At 40.2% G+C, this 23,663-nt stretch overlaps 1 protein-coding gene and 1 long non-coding RNA gene across 6 annotated transcripts in view; both read right to left on the minus strand.

Annotated features, from left to right (window-relative positions):
• Positions 1-23,663, minus strand: part of Fktn (fukutin) — a 72,626-nt gene that overhangs the window by 41,944 nt on the left and 7,019 nt on the right. For 3 of the 5 annotated variants that reach the window (XM_048419893.3, XM_048419895.3, XM_048419894.3), the window contains exons 3-4: positions 14,458-14,511; positions 12,355-12,558 (exon numbers count right to left, since the gene is read on the minus strand). In XM_048419893.3, the coding sequence (XP_048275850.1) occupies positions 12,355-12,558; positions 14,458-14,511 (258 nt within the window). Of the gene's footprint in view, positions 1-12,354; positions 12,559-14,457; positions 14,512-19,817; positions 19,931-20,445; positions 20,585-23,663 lie in introns of all 5 variants that reach the window. The other 2 variants (XM_048419896.3, XM_085677149.2) reach the window with 2 other exon arrangements.
• LOC148119542 (uncharacterized) lies at positions 5,976-8,762 on the minus strand. The gene is made up of 2 exons (XR_015735095.1): positions 7,969-8,762; positions 5,976-6,602 (listed from the first exon to the last, which is right to left on the minus strand). It is a non-coding gene; the product is annotated as an uncharacterized LOC148119542 (long non-coding RNA).

Below are 23,663 nucleotides of genomic sequence, written 5' to 3' on the forward strand. Positions count from 1 at the left end.
CCAGTAAACCACAGCTATGGGGCAATACACAGATTACTAGAAATGGGTTAAATTAAGATCTAAGAGTTAGCAAATAAGAAGTTAGAGCTAATGGGTCGTGCAGTGATTTAATTAATACAGTTTCTGTGTGACTATTTCGGGGCTGAGCAGCTGGCGACCTCTTCCAACACATACTAACAACAACGTCACATACAACAAGGGTCTATGTTTACAACGCTCATCCTCTGCAAACACACAGACACAGACACATGAATCACTTCTTAAGCTTCCAGTATAGCCATCTCTCAACTTTCACACACTGTAAGGTCATTACTTCATTTGATCTGTATGTTGTAAGTATGACATCATGTTGACAATGAGAGAGTACATATGTGTGAAGATTATAATTTCTAAAAACTACATTTGAGAAAATGATACAAAATACTCTTTGTAAAAACGGTTTATAAGCACTGTATGCTTTTCCTACAAAGAAATCAAGCACTCCAACATGAATGAGCAGCCAACACCGACACGTCACAAATCTCCCCAGTGGATACTTGCACACTGATCCACCAGCAGTCATGCTATGCCCCCCCGCCCCATTCTTTTGTTTTGTTTAACACAGAATCTGCTTGAGACAAGGTTTCATTATGTAGTCCTGGCTGGCCTGAAACTAACTGTATAGATTAGGTTGGTGGAGAACTCATAGAGATCTGTCATCTGTGTCTCCTGAGTGCTGAGATTAACCAAAGGCACACACCACCACCTCGCAGCTCAGTTTCTGGTTCTTAAACATGAATAAAGATAAGAACATATTGCTGAAAACCTGTATCAGAAAAACACAAGAGCCAAAGAAAATGAATATGTTAGTAAAAAATTCAGCAAAAGACAAAGTATCAGGGAGTAAATTTTTAAGGAAAAAGAAAATCAAACCTTAATGACCTTTAGAGACAAAGGCAAAACCACTGCCATGAACAAAAGAGTGCCAGGAGTTTGGGAAAACTCACAAAACAACTAGACAAAACTATTAGATCATAGGCATAGTTCAGGTTTTTGGTTTTTATTTTTTTAAATAGAGTGGTTGAAAAAAGAGAAGAAAAAATCATAGAACAAAAATAAAAAATAAATGATCTTTTTATATTAGAACAAAGGAACAGAAAAGGACAAAACACAAAATTGAAGACCCACAAATCCAACAAAGGAGCAAAGAGCAGGATCCTCCTGTATTAATTAGATCCTCCTGAGCTTTTATGTTCCGGGTCAGAGTTCACAGATGCATTATTTCCAAGTATGTAAAAAAGGAGAGTCACTGTGAGGAAGGAAGTATGACCAGAGCAAAGGCCCAGCGCGCTTTCACGCGAGTGTTTACTTAGAACAGGTGAGCTGACCACTCACGTAACCATAAGATGGGTGATGCTAGGAGGGCACACGTGCCCACATCCTACACTGCTACACCCACTGTTGTCAATTCTACAACACACAAGCCTTGGGGGACATCTGAACTACAAGGATCTGAACTACAAGAAAATCAAGACAGATATTCTAAACAAAGTAAGGAAAATTTTGGCACACTTGGAACCCTCCTTGCCTTATTCCAGTCTGCCTCTCATCTTAAAACCAAAAAGCAAGATTGGAATATAAGTTCAAGGGACTGGAGAGATGGCTCGGTGGTTAAGAAATTTAAGTCCAAGTCTGTGGACACATCTAAAAATATACTTCATGTAAATAGCAGACTAATACTATGTAATACCATATGGAAGAACAGCACTACAGACAAAATCCTACGTTGAGGTGGACCTCATGCAACAGAGTGGGAATTCAGCAAAAGACTCTTCGTAGCTTGCCTACACTAACAGAGATGTTGAACTCATGTTGACTCTTTCAAGGCCATAATTATAGTGAAGACAGTAATATAGGAACAACAATTTACTAGAAGCTCTGAGAAAATTTTTCTTGAAAGCATGGATGTCCCATTCCCTCCTCCCATTCTCCCTCCCTGAGCACGGAGAGAGCTCTGTGGCACTAGAGAGCTACGCTGGAATGAGGACGGAAATGGACCGAGAACTCCAGCCCTGGTACCAGTGAAGGCAAGCAAACACCAATAGCCACCATTATTACAGCTTCTTAGTAGAAAAGAATAAGTGCCTTATTTGCTCTAGGCTTTGTATTCAGTTATTTATAGCTAAAAATCTTCCCAATACAACTTGCACGAAGAACTTTAGATGTTCCACATTTTAAGCGGTGCAACCGTTCCCATTAGCTGCAGCTGCCGACTTGCTGTGGGAGCTCCTTCCGCTCCTTCAGCCAATCGCCGCTGAGTTACCAGCCCATTGGGGCGTGGTCTCTCTCTCTCTCTTTAAAAAAAGCAGCGGCTGTCCTCCACTCCCTTTTTGGCTTCCGGCTCCGCTTCCGGCTCCTAGACTCCTTTCCTGTTCACGCAGAGGGGCTGTTGTCTGGGATGGTAATCTGTAAGTTTTTTCCCCTTTGAATAAATAACCATTCTATTAATCATAATTCCAAACTGGTGCGGGATTGTCTGTGACTTACGCCTTCATCTGGCGCCCAACGTTTGGTTGTAGAACCCCCCTTTCCTCCCCCACTCAACTGCTTGCTGCCAGCTCGGCTAGTCACGAGACCTCCCTCAGCTGTGGCCTGTGCCCTGTGTGTGGAGCCAGCAGTTCAATTAAACCCCACGCCTCCCAAGCTCCACAGGCTCAGGACAATCTCTGCAAGCCTGGTTTGCTCTTTTCTGAGTTGTTTTTAAATTTCCCTTGTAAGTGCGGTGCTTTAGTGGTGTGAATCAGAATGACTCGGTCACGTGGAGGCATACGCGGCTTCCGGGTTGCTCTTTTCTACCCCTGGATTCTGGGTTTCTGGTTCCGTGTATAAAATTGATTTAATTAAATTTTCTCTCTTGAGCAACTTATATTTCCTAGTTTTTAACAAATACTAAGGCAGACACTGAAACAGGACGCGTTTCTGTCACCATTGCAGTGGTTCTAGTCGCAACTTGGCAACAGCGCCGCCAACTAGACAAGAGGTAATATGGCAGTTTTTGTTTCCAATGCCAATTTTACTGTTTTCTTTATTAATACAATGGATTATGTCATGCAAGGTTTATATGACTATGGGGATATATTAATTTACTTGTTACTAGGTTTCAGTTTTCTTTTCAATATTTTATCATTAAGAAAGATACGATTTTTACGGACTAATATTGAACAACTAGTTGAAAGGATTAAAATTATTGAAAATCAGGGGTTATCTGAACAAGTGGATACTATGATAGACAAAATTGACTCCATGTCCAAGGGTACTAGGAAGTTACCTGAAAGGGTTCAGGCTGTTGAATTTGACATTCAGACGTTACCACAAAGTTTTGATAAGGTAACAGATAGAATGTACCTCCAGAATGGGAACCAAAATACTGATACCTTAGTGAAATTCCTAGAAACACGGGTAGGTCAGGAGATTCAGGATTTAAGGGAGACAATAATAAAAAGATTAGAAATGATTGAAGAAATTATTGGAGCTGGTGAACAGAGTAAGAAGGCACAAGGACAGGATACAATGCCACCACCAGCTGTTAGAACTGGCTTACCCAGGGTTCTAACAACATACCCTGTAATTTATTCTGACAAAGGGTCAACTTCTAAAGGCTCAAAGGGAGTTAAAGAAGCTTAGATGGACACCAATAGCAATGAATGATTTAAAAGAAATTAAGCAAGCTGTCGTTAATTTTGGCTTGCACGCTGCATTTGTTAAGGAAATGATAAGGACTTGGGCTTCTAATGTCAGAGCTACCCCCGATGATTTCTCTCAGCTAGTGTCTGCAGTTTTAGATGATGGACCTTCCTTGATGTTTGGAATTTATTTCAGAGAAGAATCCAAACATATGGAACAGCAAGGAAGAGCAAAAGGTGTGGAGGTTTCCCAAGATCAAATTCTTGGTGTAGGAGCATATGCTGATCCACAGGTCCAAGCTCTTTATGACGAAGAAGTGCTGTCCTTATGTCACAAAGCAGCCTTGAATGCTTTGAATAGAATACAAGATCCAGCAAAAAGGGTCGAATCATATACCAGGGTTAGGCAGGGACAGAGAGAACCCTTTACTGACTTTGTGCAAAGATTAATTAAGGCTCTGGACATAGGGGTAACAGACCCAGAAGCTAGAAGAATACTTCTTGAATCTCTAGCTTTTGAAAATGCAAATACTGAATGTAAAAAGATAATTGGGCCTTTAAGATCTAGATCAGCACCAATGGAAGAATGGATACAGCATACAATGAATGTTGAGATGTTTAGCTATAATGATGAATCCTGGGTAGGAGAAGCGATTTCCAAAGCTATGAGGAGACATCAAACTACCAGGTGTTTTAATTGTGGTAAATTAGGACATCTGAAAAGGGATTGCAGGCAAAGAAATTCTAGGAATAATATCTCCTCTGGGAATGACAAAAGTAGGAGACCTCAGCCTTCAGGTATATGCAGGAGATGCGGTAAAGGCCGACATTGGTCCAACGAATGCAGGTCAACAACAGACAGACAAGGCAACCCGATACCATCAGGAAACTCCTTTAGGGGCCTCTCGCAGGCCCCCAAGCCAAAAGTGGCCCAGTTACAGTTGAAAATGTGTCTCACCAAGAAAATTAAAAACTCCAATGTCTGCCGTAAAAAGTAATACTGGTCTAAACGATGAATTACACGTGGAGAATGAGTCAAAAAATTCAGGAGGACAGAGTAAACGTATATTTTGGCAAACGTATATTAACGATCAAAGACCAAAGCTAAGAGTCTGTATAAATGGCATTTTTATTGAAGGCTTATTAGACACAGGTGCAGATGTAAGTATAATTACTCCAGAATCTTGGCATCCGAATTGGCCTCTTCAAGAGGTAGATGTTCAGTTTCTGGGAATTGGAACACTATCTTGTGTAAAACAAAGCACAAGATGGGTGGAATGCATAGGGCCTGAAGGGCAAATAGGAAGATTAAGGCCATATATAGCAATTATTGCAATAAATTTATGGGGCCGTGATCTGCTACAGCAATGGAATACCCAGATTAACATTCCTGTAGTTCCAGGAACTCACAATTCTGGGAAGGATATAATGAGGTATTATGGAAAAAGGTCACCAGCCATTCAGGCTGTACAAGAACACACAGCCAATAGCAAACCTTTAGAGGTACCAACAGCCCTACCTTTAAAATGGCTAACTGAGAAGCCAATATGAATCAAGCAGTGGCCTCTAGCTGAAGATAAGTTACAGGCTTTGGAACAGCTGGTACAAGAGCAACTAGATGTTAACCATATTGAAGAATCAACCAGCCCTTAGAATTCTCCTGTGTTTGTTGTAAAAAAGAAATCTGGTAAATGGAGAATGGTGACAGATCTAAGAGCTGTCAACAAGGTAATTCAGCCTATGGGTCTGCTACAATCTGGAATTCCTTTGCCTTCTCTATTACCAAGAGGATGGCCTCTTATAGTTATTGATTTGAAAGATTGTTTTTTCACTATACCTTTGCAAAAAAAGGATAGAGAAAAATTTGTCTTCACAGTGCCTACTTATAATAATTCTCAGCCTACTAGGAGATATCAATGGACTATCCTCCCACAGGGGATGCTCAATAGTCCCACATTGTGTCAATATTTTGTTAATAAGCCACTGGAAATAATTCGTAAGCAATTTCCCAAGTCCATAATTTATCATTACATGGATGACATTTTATTATCTGATTCAAATAAAGATATTTTGGAAAGTATGTTTGAAGAGGTAAAGAAAGTCTTGCCTAGGTGGGGATTACAAATTGCCCCTGAAAAGATTCAAAGAGGAGATTCTATTAATTACCTAGGTTACAGAATAGGGTTAGAGAAAATTTGAACGCAAAAGGCACAAATTAGGAGATGTAGCATGAGGGCCGGCTTGTTGGGGTTTCCGTCCTGCCCGGTACCCCCCAGCTGGCAAACCCCAAAGAAAATCACATACGGGACTCCATAAGATTATAAACTGATTGGCCCATTAGGTCAGGCTTCTAGTTAACTCTTATAACATATATTACCTCATTATCCTTATCTATGTTAGCCACATGGGCTCAGTACCTTTCTCAGTGTGACAGCTTACATGTTGCCTCTTCGGTGGTCTGGCAGGAGTGAAGGAATGGCTTCCTGCTTTCCAGGATACTCCTGTTTTCATTGCATCACCTCTACTTCCTGTCTGGTTTTCCCACCTATACTGCCTGCCTGGCCAATCAGCGTTTTATTAAAATATGATTGACAGAATACAGACAATTCTCCCGCACCATTTCCCTCTTTTTTTTTAAAAACAAAGAAAAATACCCATAGTCCATTTGTTGGGAATGTGGGCGTAGTATTTCAGGCTACTTCCTGCTGGTTGGGGGCACTGATGATCTTATGGGGACCTAAAGAAAATTTAGAGTTATAATCAAGTCCTGACTGAAGTATCCTGGGAGTCTTGATCATCGCAGGCTGCAGTCTTGAATCAGTTCTGGATGTAGAACTCTGTCATCTGGGCCATCTGTTCCTGTCGGAGATTTCTCAGGTGGCCTCCCTTGGTCAAAGATGATTTTTCTTAACTCTGAATAAATCCATAGCCTCTCATTTTCTGTGGAAACAAAAGCAAAATCTCTTCTCCAAAGTAACATACCTTTTGACTTCAGTTTTGAAGCCAAGGTATTTTCAAAATACCTATCTTGGGTTAGTTCAGCAGCATTTATAAACAAAAGTCTTTTAGCAACTGTGGCTCCTTCCTCAGCATTCAAACAATCCAAAGAGAGCATAATAGCATACAGTATCAAGATTCTCTGTATATTTTCCATCTTTATGTGGCTTTACTTTAACCTCTATTTCTTTTATTTTTACTTTTACTTTTTGAGACAGGTTCTCAGTATATCTTTGTCCTGTAATAACACTGTAGACCAGGCTGTCCTTGAATTCAGAGATCCTTCCGTCTCTGCCTCCCCAGCACTGGGATTAAAGGTGTGTGCTACAACACCTTGAACTCACAGAAATCTGTCTCTGCCTCCCAGGCATAGGGATTAAAGGCGTGTACTACCACACCTTGAGGTCACAGAGGTCAATCTCTACCTCTGTCCCTTGAAATCACAAAGGTCAATATGCCTCTGCCTCCCAGGCATTGGGATTAAAGGTGTGTACCACCACACCCTATTTCTCCCTTTCTTTCTTTACTTTAAGAACTTGAACTTTTAGCCTGTATATATTTTTAATATATAAACACTGTAAACCATTTAGAGGTTTTCTTTGTCTTTGAATCTCTTTTTATTGTATACCTCTCTTTTTCTGACCACATGAGTCTAAAACCGTGACTTTGACGGCTAGATCCAATCCATTTCTTAGCTTTCCAGACTCATGGTAGAGGTACCACTGGAGCCATTTTTACTGCCACAACTCTATGGCGTTTCAAGGTCCCTGCCAGCAAGCAAGCTGGAGCACTCTGCTCACAGACCACACTCAGTCAGACTGCCTGCCTGAAAGAGTCAGAGATTGCCCTGGCAGGACAGTCCAGAAATCCGGCATTTTAGAACAGCGCAGCTTTTTTCCTGCTACGGCTGGAAACCGAAAAGCATTGATCAACACCATTTAAGTGTTTAGTGTCAGGACCTCTTAATGAGCTGCAGGATTTTGCAGCTAAAACTGAGTCAGGAAGCCTCTCTTAGACGAGAGTGCTTGCTTGCCTCTAGCAAGCAGAGCAGACCCGAGAAATTGCTGCTACCAACAAAACATGCTTTACTCTATTCTTTTCCAAGCTTTCTCAAGCTTTCTGTGGATTCAGTTATCCACGTCTGGGCGCCATATGTAACACGAGGGCCGACTTGTTGGGGTTTCTGTCCCGCCCAGTACCCCAACAAGCCAGCAAGTCCCAAGGAAAATCACATACGGGACTCCATAAGATTATAAACTGATTGGCCCATTAGGTCAGGCTTCTAGTTAACTCTTATAACATATATTACCTCATTATCCTTATCTATGTTAGCCACATGGGCTCAGTACCTTTCTCAGTGTGACAGCTTACATGTTGCCTCTTCGGTGGTCTGGCAGGAGTGAAGGAATGGCTTCCTGCTTTCCAGGATACTCCTGTTTTCATTGCATCACCTCTACTTCCTGTCTGGTTTTCCCACCTATACTGCCTGCCTGGCCAATCAGCGTTTTATTAAAATATGATTGACAGAATACAGACAATTCTCCCGCACCAAGGAGAGACCGGTTACGGACTCTTAATGACTTCCAAAGATTGTTCGGAGACATTTCCAGTCTATGACCAGCTGTTGGGATAACACCTGATCTAATAGTTCATTTAAACAAAACCTTAGATGGTGATAAAGACTTGAATAGTCCCAGAAAATTGACAGTTGAAGCAGAAAAGGAACTGACAATGATTGAGGAAAAATTACAGGAGGCACATGTGGATAGGGTCAACCCGAATCTTAGTTCCATCCTAGTCATACTGCCTTCCAGAATTTCTCCTACAGGAATTTTAATGCAGAGGGAAGATATTATTTTAGAGTGGATATTTATACCTCATAAACCAAGTAAAAAATTAAAAACTTATGTAGAAAAGGTCTCGGAATCAATTATAAAAGGTAAACTGAGACTTTGTCAACTAGCAGGTATAGACCCAGCAGAAATTATAGTGCCTTTTACTACTGAGGAAATAAGAAAGTTATGGGAAGATAATGAACCATGGCAAAGAGCTTGTGCTAATTTTTTTGGAGAAATTAGCAGCAACTATTCCAAAAGTGATAGACTTAACCTCATAAAGAGAACTTCTTGGATTCTTCCTAGAATTGTACGTGATGCTCCAATAACTGGAGCCCGGACATTTTATACCGATGCAAATAAATCAGGGAAAGCAGGTTATAAATTGGAAGAATTGAGTAAGGTGGAACAAAGCCCTTATAATTCTGTCCAGAAGGCAGAATTATATGCCATTCTTATGGTGCTAAGGGATTTTAAAGAACCTCTTAATATAGTTACAGATTCACAAAATGCAGAAAGAGTTATCTTGCATATTGAAACCGCTGAATTCATACCAGATGACACAGAGTTGACTTCATTGTTTATTCAGGTACAGAACATAATTAGGAATAGGCTTTGTCCAATGTACATAACACGCATCCGGTACCATACCGGTCTGCCTGGCCCTCTAGCACAAGGTAACGCTGAAATTGACCAATTATTGATTGGAAGCGTTCTGCAGGCCTAGAATTTCATAAAAAACATCATGTCAATAGTAAAGGCTTAAAGAAAGAGTTTTCCACTACATGGCAACAAGCTAAGGACATTATAAAGAGATGTCCTACTTGTTCTTTCTATAATCAAACACCGTTGCTTTGATTACCCAAAGGGTACTCAAAGGAATGAAATCTGGCACATGGATGTGTTCCACTTTATAGAATTTGGTAAATTAAAATATGTATACCACACCATAGACATGTATTCAAGTTTTCAATGGGCAACTGCCCTGAGCTCAGAAAAGGCTGATTCAGTAATCACACATTTATTGGAAGTTATGGCCATCATGGGTATACCTGCACAAATAAAGACAGACAATGGTCCAGCATATGTATCTAAGAAAATAAAACACTTCTTTGCTTATTATAATATAAAACACATTACAGGTATACCAAATAATCCTACAGGTCAGGCAGTTATAGAAAGATCAAATCGTACTATAAAGGATATGCTAAACAAACAGAAAGGGACGAAAGATACCCCCAGAAATAGATTGCATAATGCTTTATTAACCTTGAATTTTCTTAATGCTAATGAGAAAGGAACAACAGCAGCAGAGAGGCATTGGATAATGGAAAAAAACTTCTGAACTAAACCAACCTGTTTATTTCAAAGACGTGCTGACCTCTCAATGGAAGCCAGGAGATGTGCTACGTTGGGGAAGGGGTTTTGCTCTTGTTTCCACAGGAGAAGAAAAATTGTGGATACCATCAAAATTAATAAAGGTTCAATTTGAAGAGGAGAAACCTCTTGGAAAGGAGAAATGACAGCTCATCTACAATGATAATATTCATACAGTTGGTAAGAAAAACATATAGAATGGGGGCAGGGTTCTGTTCTTATCTCCACAGGAAAACACTGATCTTTGAAGAGTTCAAGGGACCCTGGATATTTGAATACTGACAGATGGAAAATAACGGCCCAATAGGGACTATCAAGAAAACTGAATAGGTTCTGTAAGTACCATATACTAAATCATATCTCTAAATTTATAGAGCTGGTTTTAGAGTTGGACTCTGGCTCAGTCCCTCTCTAATTCCAAGCCTGTTGTTTAAAGAAAAACCCAGAGTTTCTGGAGTTTCTGTCTCATGTCAAGAGCCATGATATGGGACAGAAAGAAATATGAGTTTAGAAAACATCTTTACTTTTCTACATATCTATCATACCTTCATTAAATATATCTATCATGTCTTTCATTGAATATATGTATGTCTGTATATGTCTACATGATTAATGTTTAAGTTTTCCACAATGAACAATGAGTTTTTCCTACAGTGACATGTGAAGTTTCCAGGAAGAAGATGGGGCCCCATAACAACAACTCCACCTGGTTGATATGACGTCATGATACTGATAGCACTACTACAAGACCTGTTTTGGGTACCAGCTGCACAAGACGGTTCCAATGTGCTGAAATGGTGCACATCTTGTACAACATTCTGGCCAGACCTCCACAAAATACTCAGACTATTTGCAATTTTAAAAGACATTGATCTTGAAATTTAACCATCATTTTACCTTCACAGAATTCCCCAGAAAGAATGTCGCCCCCATGACAGCTGGAAGTAATTCTAGAGAACGACGTCCCCTCTCCCAGTAAGGTTTGTCCTTGGGTTTAGGGACATCATTTAGGGGTTGGTTATAATTAGTATACGGTTGAGGGTTGGGGGAGGAATTTTATAAGCGCAGGAATCTTTAAAAAAAAAAAAAGAGGGATAATTGGATTATGGGATAATAGATTTGTACTTGTGAGTTATTGTTTTTAGATAAACATATTGGTATCAATTCTTATATATTGATACAAAGTTAAATTATGTTGACTATTTTATGCATGCATGCTTCTACCTCTGTTTAAAACATTTTTATGTATTGATATATGTATATTTACCATATTGCATTGTACACTTCTACCTCTGATTAAGATACTTATATATTGTTTATGTATTGATATATATATTTACCATATTGCAATGTATACTTGCACATTGTTTATATTTGGAGGTCATATTATCCTCATTTATTGCACAGTTGTTTACTATCTCAGTCTTTAAGTTAGATAGATATTGAGAATTATATAGATCAATAGTCATCTAAGTTTGTCATTTATAATTAGACTAATCAGGTTCTTTAGATACATAGAGATTATATTCAGTATAGATAGATAATCTTCAACCTCTTCAAAGAGCTGTAGAAAATGGCCTTTAATCTAATTCAGAGTTCTGTGGTAGTGAGACACAATCGCTCCTGGCAACACCGATCTATTCCCAAGAGAATGCTGAGCACCAAAGACACTCCACCTGGAGCCTTTCTTCTTGTCAGAACTGGCCTTTGGGTAAAGAAATGCCCATACCTCAACTACTGACAGAGTTACAGAGTATCCGTAAATGGATAAAACAGGACTGTCATATCCTGCCAAGACAAGGTAAGATAGTTTTGAAGTTTCTTGCCTTTGAAAATGATATGTCAGTTACGTTAGGCCTTAGCCAAAGTTGGTTGCTTCAACGCTACAAATGTGACTTTGGGTGTTTGCCCAGGTAGTCAGTTGTCTCTGTGATTTGTTACATGTCTGGAAGTTGTTTGATTGAACTTCCCAATTACTCAGGTAACATTATTTCCCTTCTCAGATCTTTGATGGGATTGAAGATTATATAAATGTAGTTACTTTCCTTTCATGACTTGGCCAAGCTATTTGTTATACAAGACTTAAGCTAGTTAGAATAGGATATTTGTATTTATTGTATATAATTTCGTAGATTTGTACTTATTGTATATAATTTCATAGTAGGCTTAGAACTCTCTTACTTAAACAAAAGGGGGAGATGCTATGGGAGCTCCTTCCGCTCCTTCAGCCAATCGCCGCTGAGTTACCAGCCCATTGGGGCGTGGTCTCTCTCTCTTTAAAAAAAGCAGCGGCTGTCCTCCACTCCCTTTTTGGCTTCCGGATCCACTTCCGGCTCCTAGACTCCTTTCCTGTTCACGCAGAGGGGCTGTTGTCTGGGACGGTAATCTGTAAGTTTTTTCCCCTTTGAATAAATAACCATTCTATTAATCATAATGCCAAACTGGTGTGGGATTGTCTGTGACTTACGCCTTCACTGACTCACCTCATTCTTCCACAGGTGGTACTGCAGCGCAAACGCAGTGAAGTCTCGTGGAACGCAGAAAAACCTGCAGTCTGAAGCGGGGCCCTGAGAAGCATTTTTCACTTGTTCAAAGTTTTTATTTATCAATTCCAGAATCCAAGGGTCGATAAGGAACACTGGCACATTTTGGCTGGATGTCAGCATAACAAATTTCTTGACTGCACGCTGTTGAGAGAAAAGAATCTCTTTGGTACCACTAAGTCAACATCATTTCCCCCCAGTACTGGGGACTGAGTCCAGGACCTCACCCATGTTAGGACAGGGCTCTGTCACTGAGCTCTAACCCCGGTCCTCCTGTAGTTTTCATTTTGAGAGGATCTCATAAGTCACCCAGGCTGGCCTAGGACTCACTATGAAGCCCAGGCAGGCTTTGACCTTGGATTCCTCCTGCCTAAGATTCCCTATAGGTGTGATTAAAAGGCTTGGGCCACTAGGCCTACTGCATTACAACTTATTGTTGTTAAATTTTTTGATCAATTAATTTTCTAAGAATTTACAGAGTGTCCACCCAATAGACAGCATGTTTATCACTGCACTAGGAATAAGCAAATGAATAACACACGGTTCTGTCCTCTAGAGGAGCACAGTCTACTAAGGAATTAGACAAGTCGCTATAGTTCAAGGTGAAATATGCTCCACAAAATGCAAACGACCCAGTGCGAAAGCAGGAAGCCAGGAATGGCCAGACACATGGATGAATGCTTGGGACTTCAGCACTCCAGAGGTAGAGAACCGAGACAACACAATGGTGTGGGAGAATTGTCTGTATTCTGTCAATCATATTTTAATAAAACTCTGATTGGCCAGGCAGGCAGTATAGGCGGGAAAGCCAGACAGGAAGTAGGGGTGGAGCAAAGAGACTGGGAGTATTCTGGGAAGCAGGAAGCTCCTCCGCAGTTCTGCCCAGACCACGGGAGAGGAAAGATGTAGGCTGCCCCGTTGGAAAAGGTATTGAGCCATGTGCTAACGTAGATAAGGATAATGGGGTAACATAAGTTATAAGAGTTAACAAGAAGCCTGACCTAATGGGCCAATCAGTTTATAACCTTATGGAGTCCTGTGTGTGATTTCTCTTTGGGATTTGCCAGCTGTGGGGTACCGGGCGGGACAGAAACCCCAACAAGCCAGCCCTCATGTTACAACACAAGGTTTGAGGCAAGCCAGGGTATGCACAGAAAGTTCCAGGCCAACCAGGGCTACACCAGTGAGACCCTGTTCTCAAAATAACAGCATAAGCAAAACAAAACCAAGGAGCAAAAAAGTCTAAGCATTCATAAGGACTATCTGCTCATTTTCCACAACACAGGCTATCATATAACATGACTGCAACTTTTTTATTAGTAAACCAGCACTATCTTCAAATTTTTAAAACTGCTGTTGACACAGGTTCTCAAGAAGGCAGGCTGGCCTTGAGCTGAGGATGACCCTGAGCTTCTGGTTCCCCGATACCTAACATATCCAGTTTACACAGAGCCAGAGACTGAACCCAGGGCCTCCTATATGCTAGGCAAACACTCTACCAACTGAGCCACATCTCAGCTCTGCCTTCTCAGCTCTGTTTTCATTTTTAGTTAGGTAGAAAAAAATAAAATGTATTTTTAAAATATAGAGGTTCTGAAACTTTACAAAACAAAAATATAATGAATATATTATATTATCTGTTCCTCTCATCTTACAAAGGAAGCACTAAAGTTTTTATTGCTGACTTTTTATTTCCCTCTATATTCTTAGTTCAATTCTGATTCATATATTTCTGCATTCAGGAGAGCATTATAGTTCAGCAGTCAAGAATTCTAGAGATGGAAAGCTAAAATCTAAATTCATATATATACTAACCAACCACCTTAATCTCCCTGACGAGCTAAATTGAGAACACACATACTGACACTTGTAAGGTTTCCATAAGGACAAAAGGAGATGTGCCATGTAAAGCACTGGCATAAGGTCTACTCATGGCCAAGGTTGCTATTGTCCTTGCCATCAATCAACAAATACTTGAGGAATATATCGATGAATGAACTAAAGACAACACACAGACATTGTAACTGAGATATAAGTACATACCCACTGTGTGCTATCAAATCCAATTCTGTTTCCCTTGGATTTTGATGAACCATTCTAGAAGAGAGCAAAAGAATATTTTGGTAAACTCATAGCCCAGCACTCACTATCCAAATGCTCATTTCATACTCAGAAGCAAAAAAAAAAATCATACATTTTATAATACAACAATCCAAGATATAAAACATTGACAGAATATAGTAAGTTACTGATATTATTCAATGGTATGCCCAGCATTTCTGCATATTACTATTACTATTATTATTATTATTATCATTATTATGTATACAATGTATTGTCTGCCCAACAGAAGAGGGCACCATATCTCATTACAGATGGCTGTGAGTGCTGGGAATTGAACTCAGGACCTCTGGAAGAGCAATCAGGCTCTTAACTTCGGAGCATCTCTTCAGCACCTGGTTAGCATTCCTGAGCCAATCAATGCCCATCAAGAAATAGCATCTGCACTCACACTCCTATGCCTGTCTGTCATCCCCCTCCCCCTGCCACTGTGGAACACTGGTCTTGTACTTTGTAAAGATTTATCACTTGTATTATTTTAATAAAACACTGATTGGCCAGTAGCCAGGCAGGAAGTATAGGCAGAGTAACAAGAATAGGAGAATTCTGGGAAGAGGCAAGCCTAAGTCTGCAGTCGTCACCCAGGCCAAGAAGAAGCAAGATGAGAATGCCTCACTGATAAAAGGTACCAAGACACACGCTAACACAGACAAGAATTATGGGTTAATGTAAGTTATAAGAGTTAATAAGAAGTCTGAGCTAATAGGCCAAGCAGTTTGTAATTAATGTAGACCTCTGTGTGTTTCTATGGGACTGAACGGCTGAAGAACAAGGTGGGACAGAAACCTCTGGCAACTCGCCTCCCCGCCCCTCCTCCTCCATTCCTCTTTGTTCTGCCCCAGTCTCCAAAGTCCTGATCCTATAGCATGAACCAGCTGGCTCTCTGCTATCTCTCTGAAATTAGGGTTTGTCATTTAACTCCATATTCCTAACTTTATCTCCATATACTCAATTAGTGAGATGGAAAGTGAATTTTAAAAAAGTATAATAAGCCTGGCCATGGTGGCACTTGCCTTTAATCCCAGTACTTGGGGGACAGAAGTAGGCAGATCTCTTGTGAGTTTAAGGCCAACCTAGTGTACAAGAAATAGTTCCAGGATAGGCTCTAAAGCTACAGAGAAACCCTCTCTCAAAAAACCAAAACAAAAAAAAAAGTATAATAATGAGCAGATAACAAGTGTCTGCTTGATAGCTCCAAATGAAATAACACCCCCCATACTCTTACAGAACAACACTGTAAAGCAAAGTAATTATTTCTGGTTGAGAGATGGCCCCAACACTCACACTTTTCATAAATTATTTCAAATTATGAAATTATTTCAAATGTTTTAATTACGTGTAAGTTAACAGTGCTTTTTAAATGTTCAGGTTTTGAAATGTCAGAAGGAAGAAAGCAATATTGTCATATTGTTCATATGATAAGCCCCCGATAAGTCGGAAACTAAATAAGAGAAAGAATGCTGGACGGTCTAGAGATAAGAAGCTTTCAAGCTCAAAGAACTCTGACAACTCCGTATGCTTCTAATGTTTTCTAACTATGAGATATAAATAATAGAGGATGCTGACACACAATTAGAATCGCCTCATCCTACAAACACAATGCGCTCGACATTCCTACCAAGGAGGCTTGTCCTCTTATTATACTGCACTCAAGGGCAGGGGCCAAGGCCAAGCTGCCTTTGTATTACCATGTCTGGCCTAGTGCTTGGTTAAATAGATGCTAGTAAGAATTTGTTAATAGGAGGAGAAAAGAAAGTAAGAAGAGTAATGAAGGTAGAGCCAGACTCAGACTCTTAACAGATCTCTAACAGACAATAGCAATTTAATACAAATGGGCATTTGAGAGAAACAGACAACAAAAAATAAAAACAGAGGTAACTTTGTGATCCTCAGTCCTGACAAGTGATGGAAACTAGACAGCCATTTGTTTTTCACTCCAGCCCTATACTAGGAGAGGAACCGGCAATTTTATTATTATTTATTATTATTGTTGTTATTATTATTATTATTTGGTTTTTCGAGACAGGGTTTCTCTGCAGCTTTGGAGCCTGCATTTTAAGCTGCTGAATTGGTTGAATTTGGAATAAAAAAATTTCTAGTGAGCTAGTAGATTTTTTTATAGTAGTTTTAATGGCATTAAGATAAAATATTATAAATTCTACCCTTTCAGAGTGTATAGTTAACTGTGTTGGAACAGTCTAAAATTGGAGTCATTCAAGGGGAATTCTGAATGTTTCTGAGTAAACTCCAAGAAAGCAAGAGTCTTATGACCTTGTTTTTTCAAAACACAGAATTATTCTTGGCATGTGCTCTCATGAACTTCCCAGGTGCAGCAGAGAGGAGTGCATTTGCTCCGGAAGTTGTCCCTCATGTACCTAGATGGAAAAATACGCTTTTGCCACGCATGGCTTGTCCCTGTAATCGTACTCTTTGCTCAGGTGATTGCATAAATACTCCGGGTATAAACTGTCTGATGCTCTGAATAAAGGTGGCTACTGAATGAGACTTTAGTCCACCTCATTGTCAGCCCTGCTCTCCCAGGCTCAGCCTCTAACTAAAGCAGTAAACATACAGTTACAGTGTTACTATCACCTCCACCTAGAACACTCCACCATGTCAAAACTACACCCCCAATCTCCTCCCTCTGTGCCATCATTATGAGCAACTGTCACAAGCACCGTGTTTCGTCAGGCATGCCCTCCTACACGCTCACAACTTGCCTCTATTTTACTTGCTTTGCCAAAACCAAAACCAAACAAACAAATCCCACAGAACAAAACAAAACCCACAAACAGTTCACGTTCACAGCTGGGCACGGAGGAACATACTTATAGTCCTAGCATTAGGGAGGCTGAGGCCAGAAGATCATTAGTGGGATCTAGGCTAACCTGGACCACACAGTGAGACTCTTCATCTGAAAACAAAGCACAACAATCAAGAGGAACCCAACTCCTCACTTGTCTGCAAAAGCAGGTACACAGCTAACTGCAACTGCTCACCGGTGTCCCAGCCGCCTCTCAATGAATGCTGGGTAGGGACTTCATTCTGCTGAGCAATGCTACATTCATTCCCTTGACCATTAATCCTCTCACTCTTAGGTGACTTTTACTGCTCCTTTCTCTTTTTAACACATTTTCTGTATCCCATCTGTCAACATATAGCATTGCTTTCTCCTTCCTGAGAAAATAAAAGGAATCAGAGAACTTTCAAGCCTTCCAAATTATTTTACTACCTAGTGAAATGACATTCATACAGTCTGACATCCTTCTTCTCCTAAGAGACGAACTGCTACATTCCTTTTACAGCCTCTTCTCTACTTTCTAAATCGCATGCCCTTTGCTTGGCCAAAGACACCACTCTGTTGAACCATTCCTATTAGAATACAAACAAAAAAATTAGTTTTTCCATTAAAAATAATTAAAACAAGAAACAAAAACCTCTTGACAGCTCTTTTCCCCCAACAATTTCTTCTTCTCCTTTATGCAAAACTCCCAATGTTGGTCTCATTGACTTTAATTTTTTTCCTATCAATCACTTGAGCTCAAACCCACTCTGCCAAACACTCACAGCTACCACTGACCTCCACAATGCTAACTCCATTGGTTGTTAGCTCTCATCTCATTTCATCACAAGACTTAGTAATGTCTGCCTCACTGCAAGGCTTTATTTCCTAGACTCTCGGGAGTCTATACTTCGGTCTCTTGCCATGTCTCTCTGGCTATTCCTTCTCAGCCTCACTAGTGAAGGCTGAAATGAGCTTAAGGGGCCAAAGCAGATCTCAAGATACACTTATATGGTATCTCATTGAGTCTTGTAGCCTTTTCTTTTTTGTTTTGTTTTGTTTTGTTTTTGTTTTTGGTGTTTTAAGACAAAGTTTCTCTATGTAGTTCTGGCTGTTCTGGAACTCAGAGATCTACCTGCCTCTGCCTCCTGAGTGCTGAGATTAAAGGTGCGAGCCACTACTGCCTGGCAAAAGTTTTGGCTTTTTATTAAAATTTACTTATTATATGTTTATGAGTGTTTTACCCATACAAATGTGTCACATGTGTGAAGTGCCTGCAGAAGCCAGAAGAGAGCACTATATTTCCTGGAACTGGAGTTACATGGGTGCTGGGAACCAAACCTGGGTCCTCTTGAAGAACAGCAAATGCTCTTAACTGTTAAGCTATGTCTCCAGCCCATAGCTTTCTCTCTTTTTGAATATTTATTTACTTATTTTAGAGAGGACGCATGTACCATGCTGTGCATTTGGAGGTCTGAGGTCAACTTTTAGGAGTTTGTTCCTTCCTTCCACCATATGGATTCAGAGGGTCAAACTGCTTCCCTGTGTCTTATGACTTGATATACCATCCATGTGCTAGTAACTCCAAACCATAGCACTCCGTTAACTGTACACTTATCTATCCAGTCGTCTGTTCTTGGGTATCAAATAGGCACCTTAAGCTGGCGTGTGTATCAAATAGGCAACTTCTGCTCATCCTGTTTCAGATTTGCTGTTTCCAGTTCTTTTCATTGCAATAAACTGCAATTTCACCCTTCTATTGCCTAAGTCAAAACACGGTACCTTTCAACTCTTCTGCCTTTCAGGCCCTGCATCCAATGATTAACAAACCCTTATAGCTCTGCTTTCCATTTCTTACTCACTCCCTTGTCTACGCCACGGCCACCTCTTGTGTAAATTACAATAACCCTTTAGCCAGTTTTTTCTTCCAGTCTGTGCTTCTATAATCTATTGGTGCGGGAGAATTGTCTGTATTCTGTCAATCATATTTTAATAAAACGCTGATTGGTCAGGCAGGCAGTATAGGCGGGAAAGCCAGACAGGACGTAGGGGTGGAGCAAAGAGACTGGGAGTATTCTGGGACACAGGAAGCCCTCAGCCACTCCTGCGCAGACCACTGAAGAGGCAGCATGTAACTTGCCCAGCTGAGAAAGGTACGGAGCCATTATGGCTAACATAGATGAGAATAATGGGTTAATATAAGTTATAAGAGTTAACAAGAAGCCTGACCTAATGGGCCAATCAGTTTATAACCTTATGGTGTCCAGTCTGTGATTTTCTTTGGGGTTTGCCAGCTGTTGGGGTACTTGGAGGGATGGAAACCCCAACAAGCCGGCCCTTCATGTTACAATCTATTCTTAAAAGAGCAGATAGATTAGTCACAATTATGCCATGTTAGCAGCTCAAAACCTTCCTATGGTTCACAATCTTACCTACTAAGAGCTGAAGTTCTTATAATGGTCTAGAAGGCTCTCACCAGCACAGAACTGTTTGGTCTTACCTACTCCTCTCTCACTCTTCTCCAGACACATCAATATCCAAATTATTCCAGAAACTTTCTGCATCAAGGTTTTTGTACTGTATTTCCTTTGGTTTCTACACAGGACTCTCCTCCTATAGACATGGACATAATTCACTCTGCTGGAACAAACTTTCATTTATAATGACCTTCTATACTATTCATGTTCATCAGGAAAATTCCTATTCAGCCTGTAAGACCAACTTAAAATATTATGCCTCCATAAAATATCCAGCAATCCAGGACCCCCAAGTATGTTATTCTCCATATCTTTTATCCCCAAAAACTTAGCTTGAAGAGTCAAGGATAAGAACACTGGGGGGTCTAGCTTTTTAAGGCTTAAAGATCACACCATTTTAATGGTGTCTCATAAGAAAAGGGATGCAAAGGCACAGTTTGCAAATGTCACAAACACATGCAGTCTTGTAAATATCCTCATGGACCTATAAAGCAAAGGGTCCTAGAGTTTAAATTTCATTATCTGAATAGTTACTCTACCTATGGGAACAGCTGCTGATACCCAGTGGCTACAGTTGAAAACGAATAAGAACACAGCCACTGCCAGCCAATAACTGGAGAAATAGAGAATCAAGAAAATGAATAACCTGACCTCTTTTTCTTCCTAGTCTCCAATCTCCAGCTGATGCTTCCCATTGGTTGAACCCAACTGGAACCCAAAAGGCAAGGGAGCTCAGCTAATGCAGTCCAGAGGTCAGCCTCCCAAGGCATAGAGTATGGTGAAGAGAGATCTGGAGAGGCAAACAGAGAAGATCCTGCATACTATGCTACGTTGTTTAGGTTTGATCCTATAGGCATGCTATCAAATAATTTGATCAGAACTCTAATTACAAAAAAATTATGTGTACAGTACATAAGGATTACAGAATCTAAACAGGAGGGGAAATTCTTAAGTAGTGAAGCATTCAGATTGAAGTCTGAAAAATTAAATATTAAATTATTTATCTATTTCCTTATACGTTTCTTAATCTTTAATTCCAAAGCTCCTCATATTGTGAGATACTAGAAAGTCAGGACTGAACTTCATTGATCCTTCTGTTCTATACCCTATTACTATGCTTTGCTTAAAAAATTTTCAACAAAATAAGTCAAGGGGTTAAAAAAAAAACCCAAAGATATTTCAAACTATTTCCTATTAGATAGTTGTACTGAAAACTTGAGAGGCATAAATATATGGACAGGCAGAATCAGATCCTAAAAAGGACTGGTAGAAAAATAATCAGTGGCTATTGAACTCCACTGACTCAATTATATGTCAGTAAAGAACAGGCATTCCAAAAATAGGATGCCAAGATTTAAAGAAAAACCTTATTATTTCTCAAGCATAGTATTCAATAATCAAGTTCTTACAGGAACCCAAAATCCAAATTCTTAATTTGTATGACTATTTAACATGGCAATAGAGTCAAATGGTCAATTCTTTGTTTAAAAAAAAAAAGTGTAAGGTCGTCAATATCAGCTTTTTCTCCAGTTGTTTAAGAACCTGTGCACCTAAGGCAGAGACCTCACTGTGGTGAGTCCCCAACTGAGTGCCGCACTCTCCTGCATCTTGGGCTGTCACTCCTCAGTTCTCCATGGACTGCACTCCTCGGGGTTAAAAGTCAGCAAGGGGAAGAAAGCTATGTGTATTAATAACTCATCTGGTTTGAAAACCTATAGTCTATAGCCTGGGAATATAGGAAAGAATGAAAAAGCATCCTTTAACTGTAATAAAAGAAATTCACTTTTTTTTCTGAATAACGGAAAAATGGAGGGGTGAGAGAATAAGGGGGGGGAATGATATTTATCAAAATTTGCCATATTACACCAGACTGTCAAAAAACACTTTCCCTCCAGGAATAACTACATGTTTTCCTTCAGAGTAAAACAAAGCAAGCCAAAAGTCAAAGACCAAGTGAAAATCTTTACATAATTTTACCAAGCGACCAACTTAAAACCATTCCAAAAGCCTTTGCTGCGTATGTTCTACATGGCTAAGGTTAATTCCCATCTTAATGACAGCAGGGAAATTATTCACTGAGAATAACTGCCACCATTCTTCTTTGCTATCTCCCCCTTTAACAGAAAACAAATTACTGAAAGTACAAGAAGCTAGCGTGGAATAGGAGCCTGTGTGTGGCTTTGTAGATAATGAGAGCAGTCAATTGCTGAAGGCACTGGTGTGGCTCATCTGAATAGAAAGCACCATGGAAAGCTTGCTCCAGTGACTGTTCTGCCTTTTACTTAGCTATCAACCCCACTGTCTTCAATGTCCTGCAGCATTCTGAAAGCCAATTCATCTCATGCCTGCCAATTTGAACACAGTCTATTTAGACAGAGTTACTTCTACATCAGAGACGCTCAAGTAAAGACACAAGTTTTAGGTCCTGAACATGTTAATCATGAGCAGGAAACACTCACTCTAGTTCCCAGTTAAACAGTGAGAGACAGACACACAAGGACTCTACAGTAACTTACTTCGACTTTATTTTTATTTATTTGTTTATTTGTCTATTAAGAGGTGGGAGGTGTGCCATGTCACATGTGTGGAGGTCAGAGGACAACTTTCAGGAGTCGCTTCTCTCTTTCTACGATGTGGGTTCCAGGAATTGAACTCAGATTGTCCAGCTTGCAGGCAAGTGACCTCACCACTGAGCCATCTCTCGAACCTCTCAACTTTATTTTTAAAGTGCTAATGTAAACCTTCAGTAGGAAACATAAGCTACTAGAAGCTACCATCTTTGAGCACAGACATGAAGAAGAAATTGAGATGTAGTTGATGCATCACATCATCTAGACTACTGAGCTCAGATGGCAGTGCTGCTAAGAATTCCAGTCAAAGAAATCAAAGCTCTAAGAAGTGACGTGCTGAAAGCCAGATGACTGAACTAATGCTTGAACACTAAAGCCATTCTCAAGGATTACTACTACTGCCGGGCGGTGGTGGCACATGACCTTAATCCCAGCACTCAGCAGGCACAGGGAGGTAGAGCTCTGTGAGTTTGAGGCCAGCTCTGATGTACAGAGCTAGTGCCAGGAAAGCCAAAAGCCAGGGCTACACAGAGAAGCCTCTCTCTCTCTCTCTCTCTCTCTCTCTCTCTCTCTCTCTCTCTCTCTCTCTCTCACACACACACACACACACACATCACTATTACTGCTACAACTACCAAATTGAGAGTAAGACCTTTGCCCTGCTAATATACCGTATCTTAACAAGTAATCATAAACACAACTTAGACAAACACACTTAATTAAAACCACATTAACCTGTTAGGTATTAACGAGAAGAAAATAATCCCTAGAGACATGACATATCCTTTGTGGTATGAACTGTAAGCAAATTATGAATGGATCCCAACTTGCACTAGGTGGACTCACAAAGTTCTGAGTTTACAATGATGTGAAAGTATTATATCTTGAATAGGAATGATTCATTAGGTTTAAATTTTTATCTTTTTCTGAGCAAGCGACAGGCTATCCAACACTCATGGTGCTGTGGAGCTCCCAGCACATGATGATGAAGGTACCCATACTTCATAGTCAAGTAGTCAAGTACTATGTCAAGTAGGCAAGGCATATTATATTTTACTTACAATATTTTTATCCTATAATGAGTTTATCAGGATGGAACCTTACTGTAAGTTGAAGAATAGCTGTACTTGAAAATTAGAGTTCATAGATGCTCACAAAGCTATCATTCTACTGGAGTTTGTATGAGGGGATCACACTGTGGTATCTGCTACCCTGCTGATTGTCAGGGCTAATTTGGCTGGCCAGGCAGGCATTCCCTTCTTCTCTCACTGCTCCAAGGTTTTCCCTCTTGAAGCTGAG

This window comes from Myodes glareolus, chromosome 16 (assembly GCF_982192425.1).
Source record: "Myodes glareolus chromosome 16, mMyoGla1.1, whole genome shotgun sequence".
Taxonomy (NCBI): domain Eukaryota; kingdom Metazoa; phylum Chordata; class Mammalia; order Rodentia; family Cricetidae; genus Myodes; species Myodes glareolus.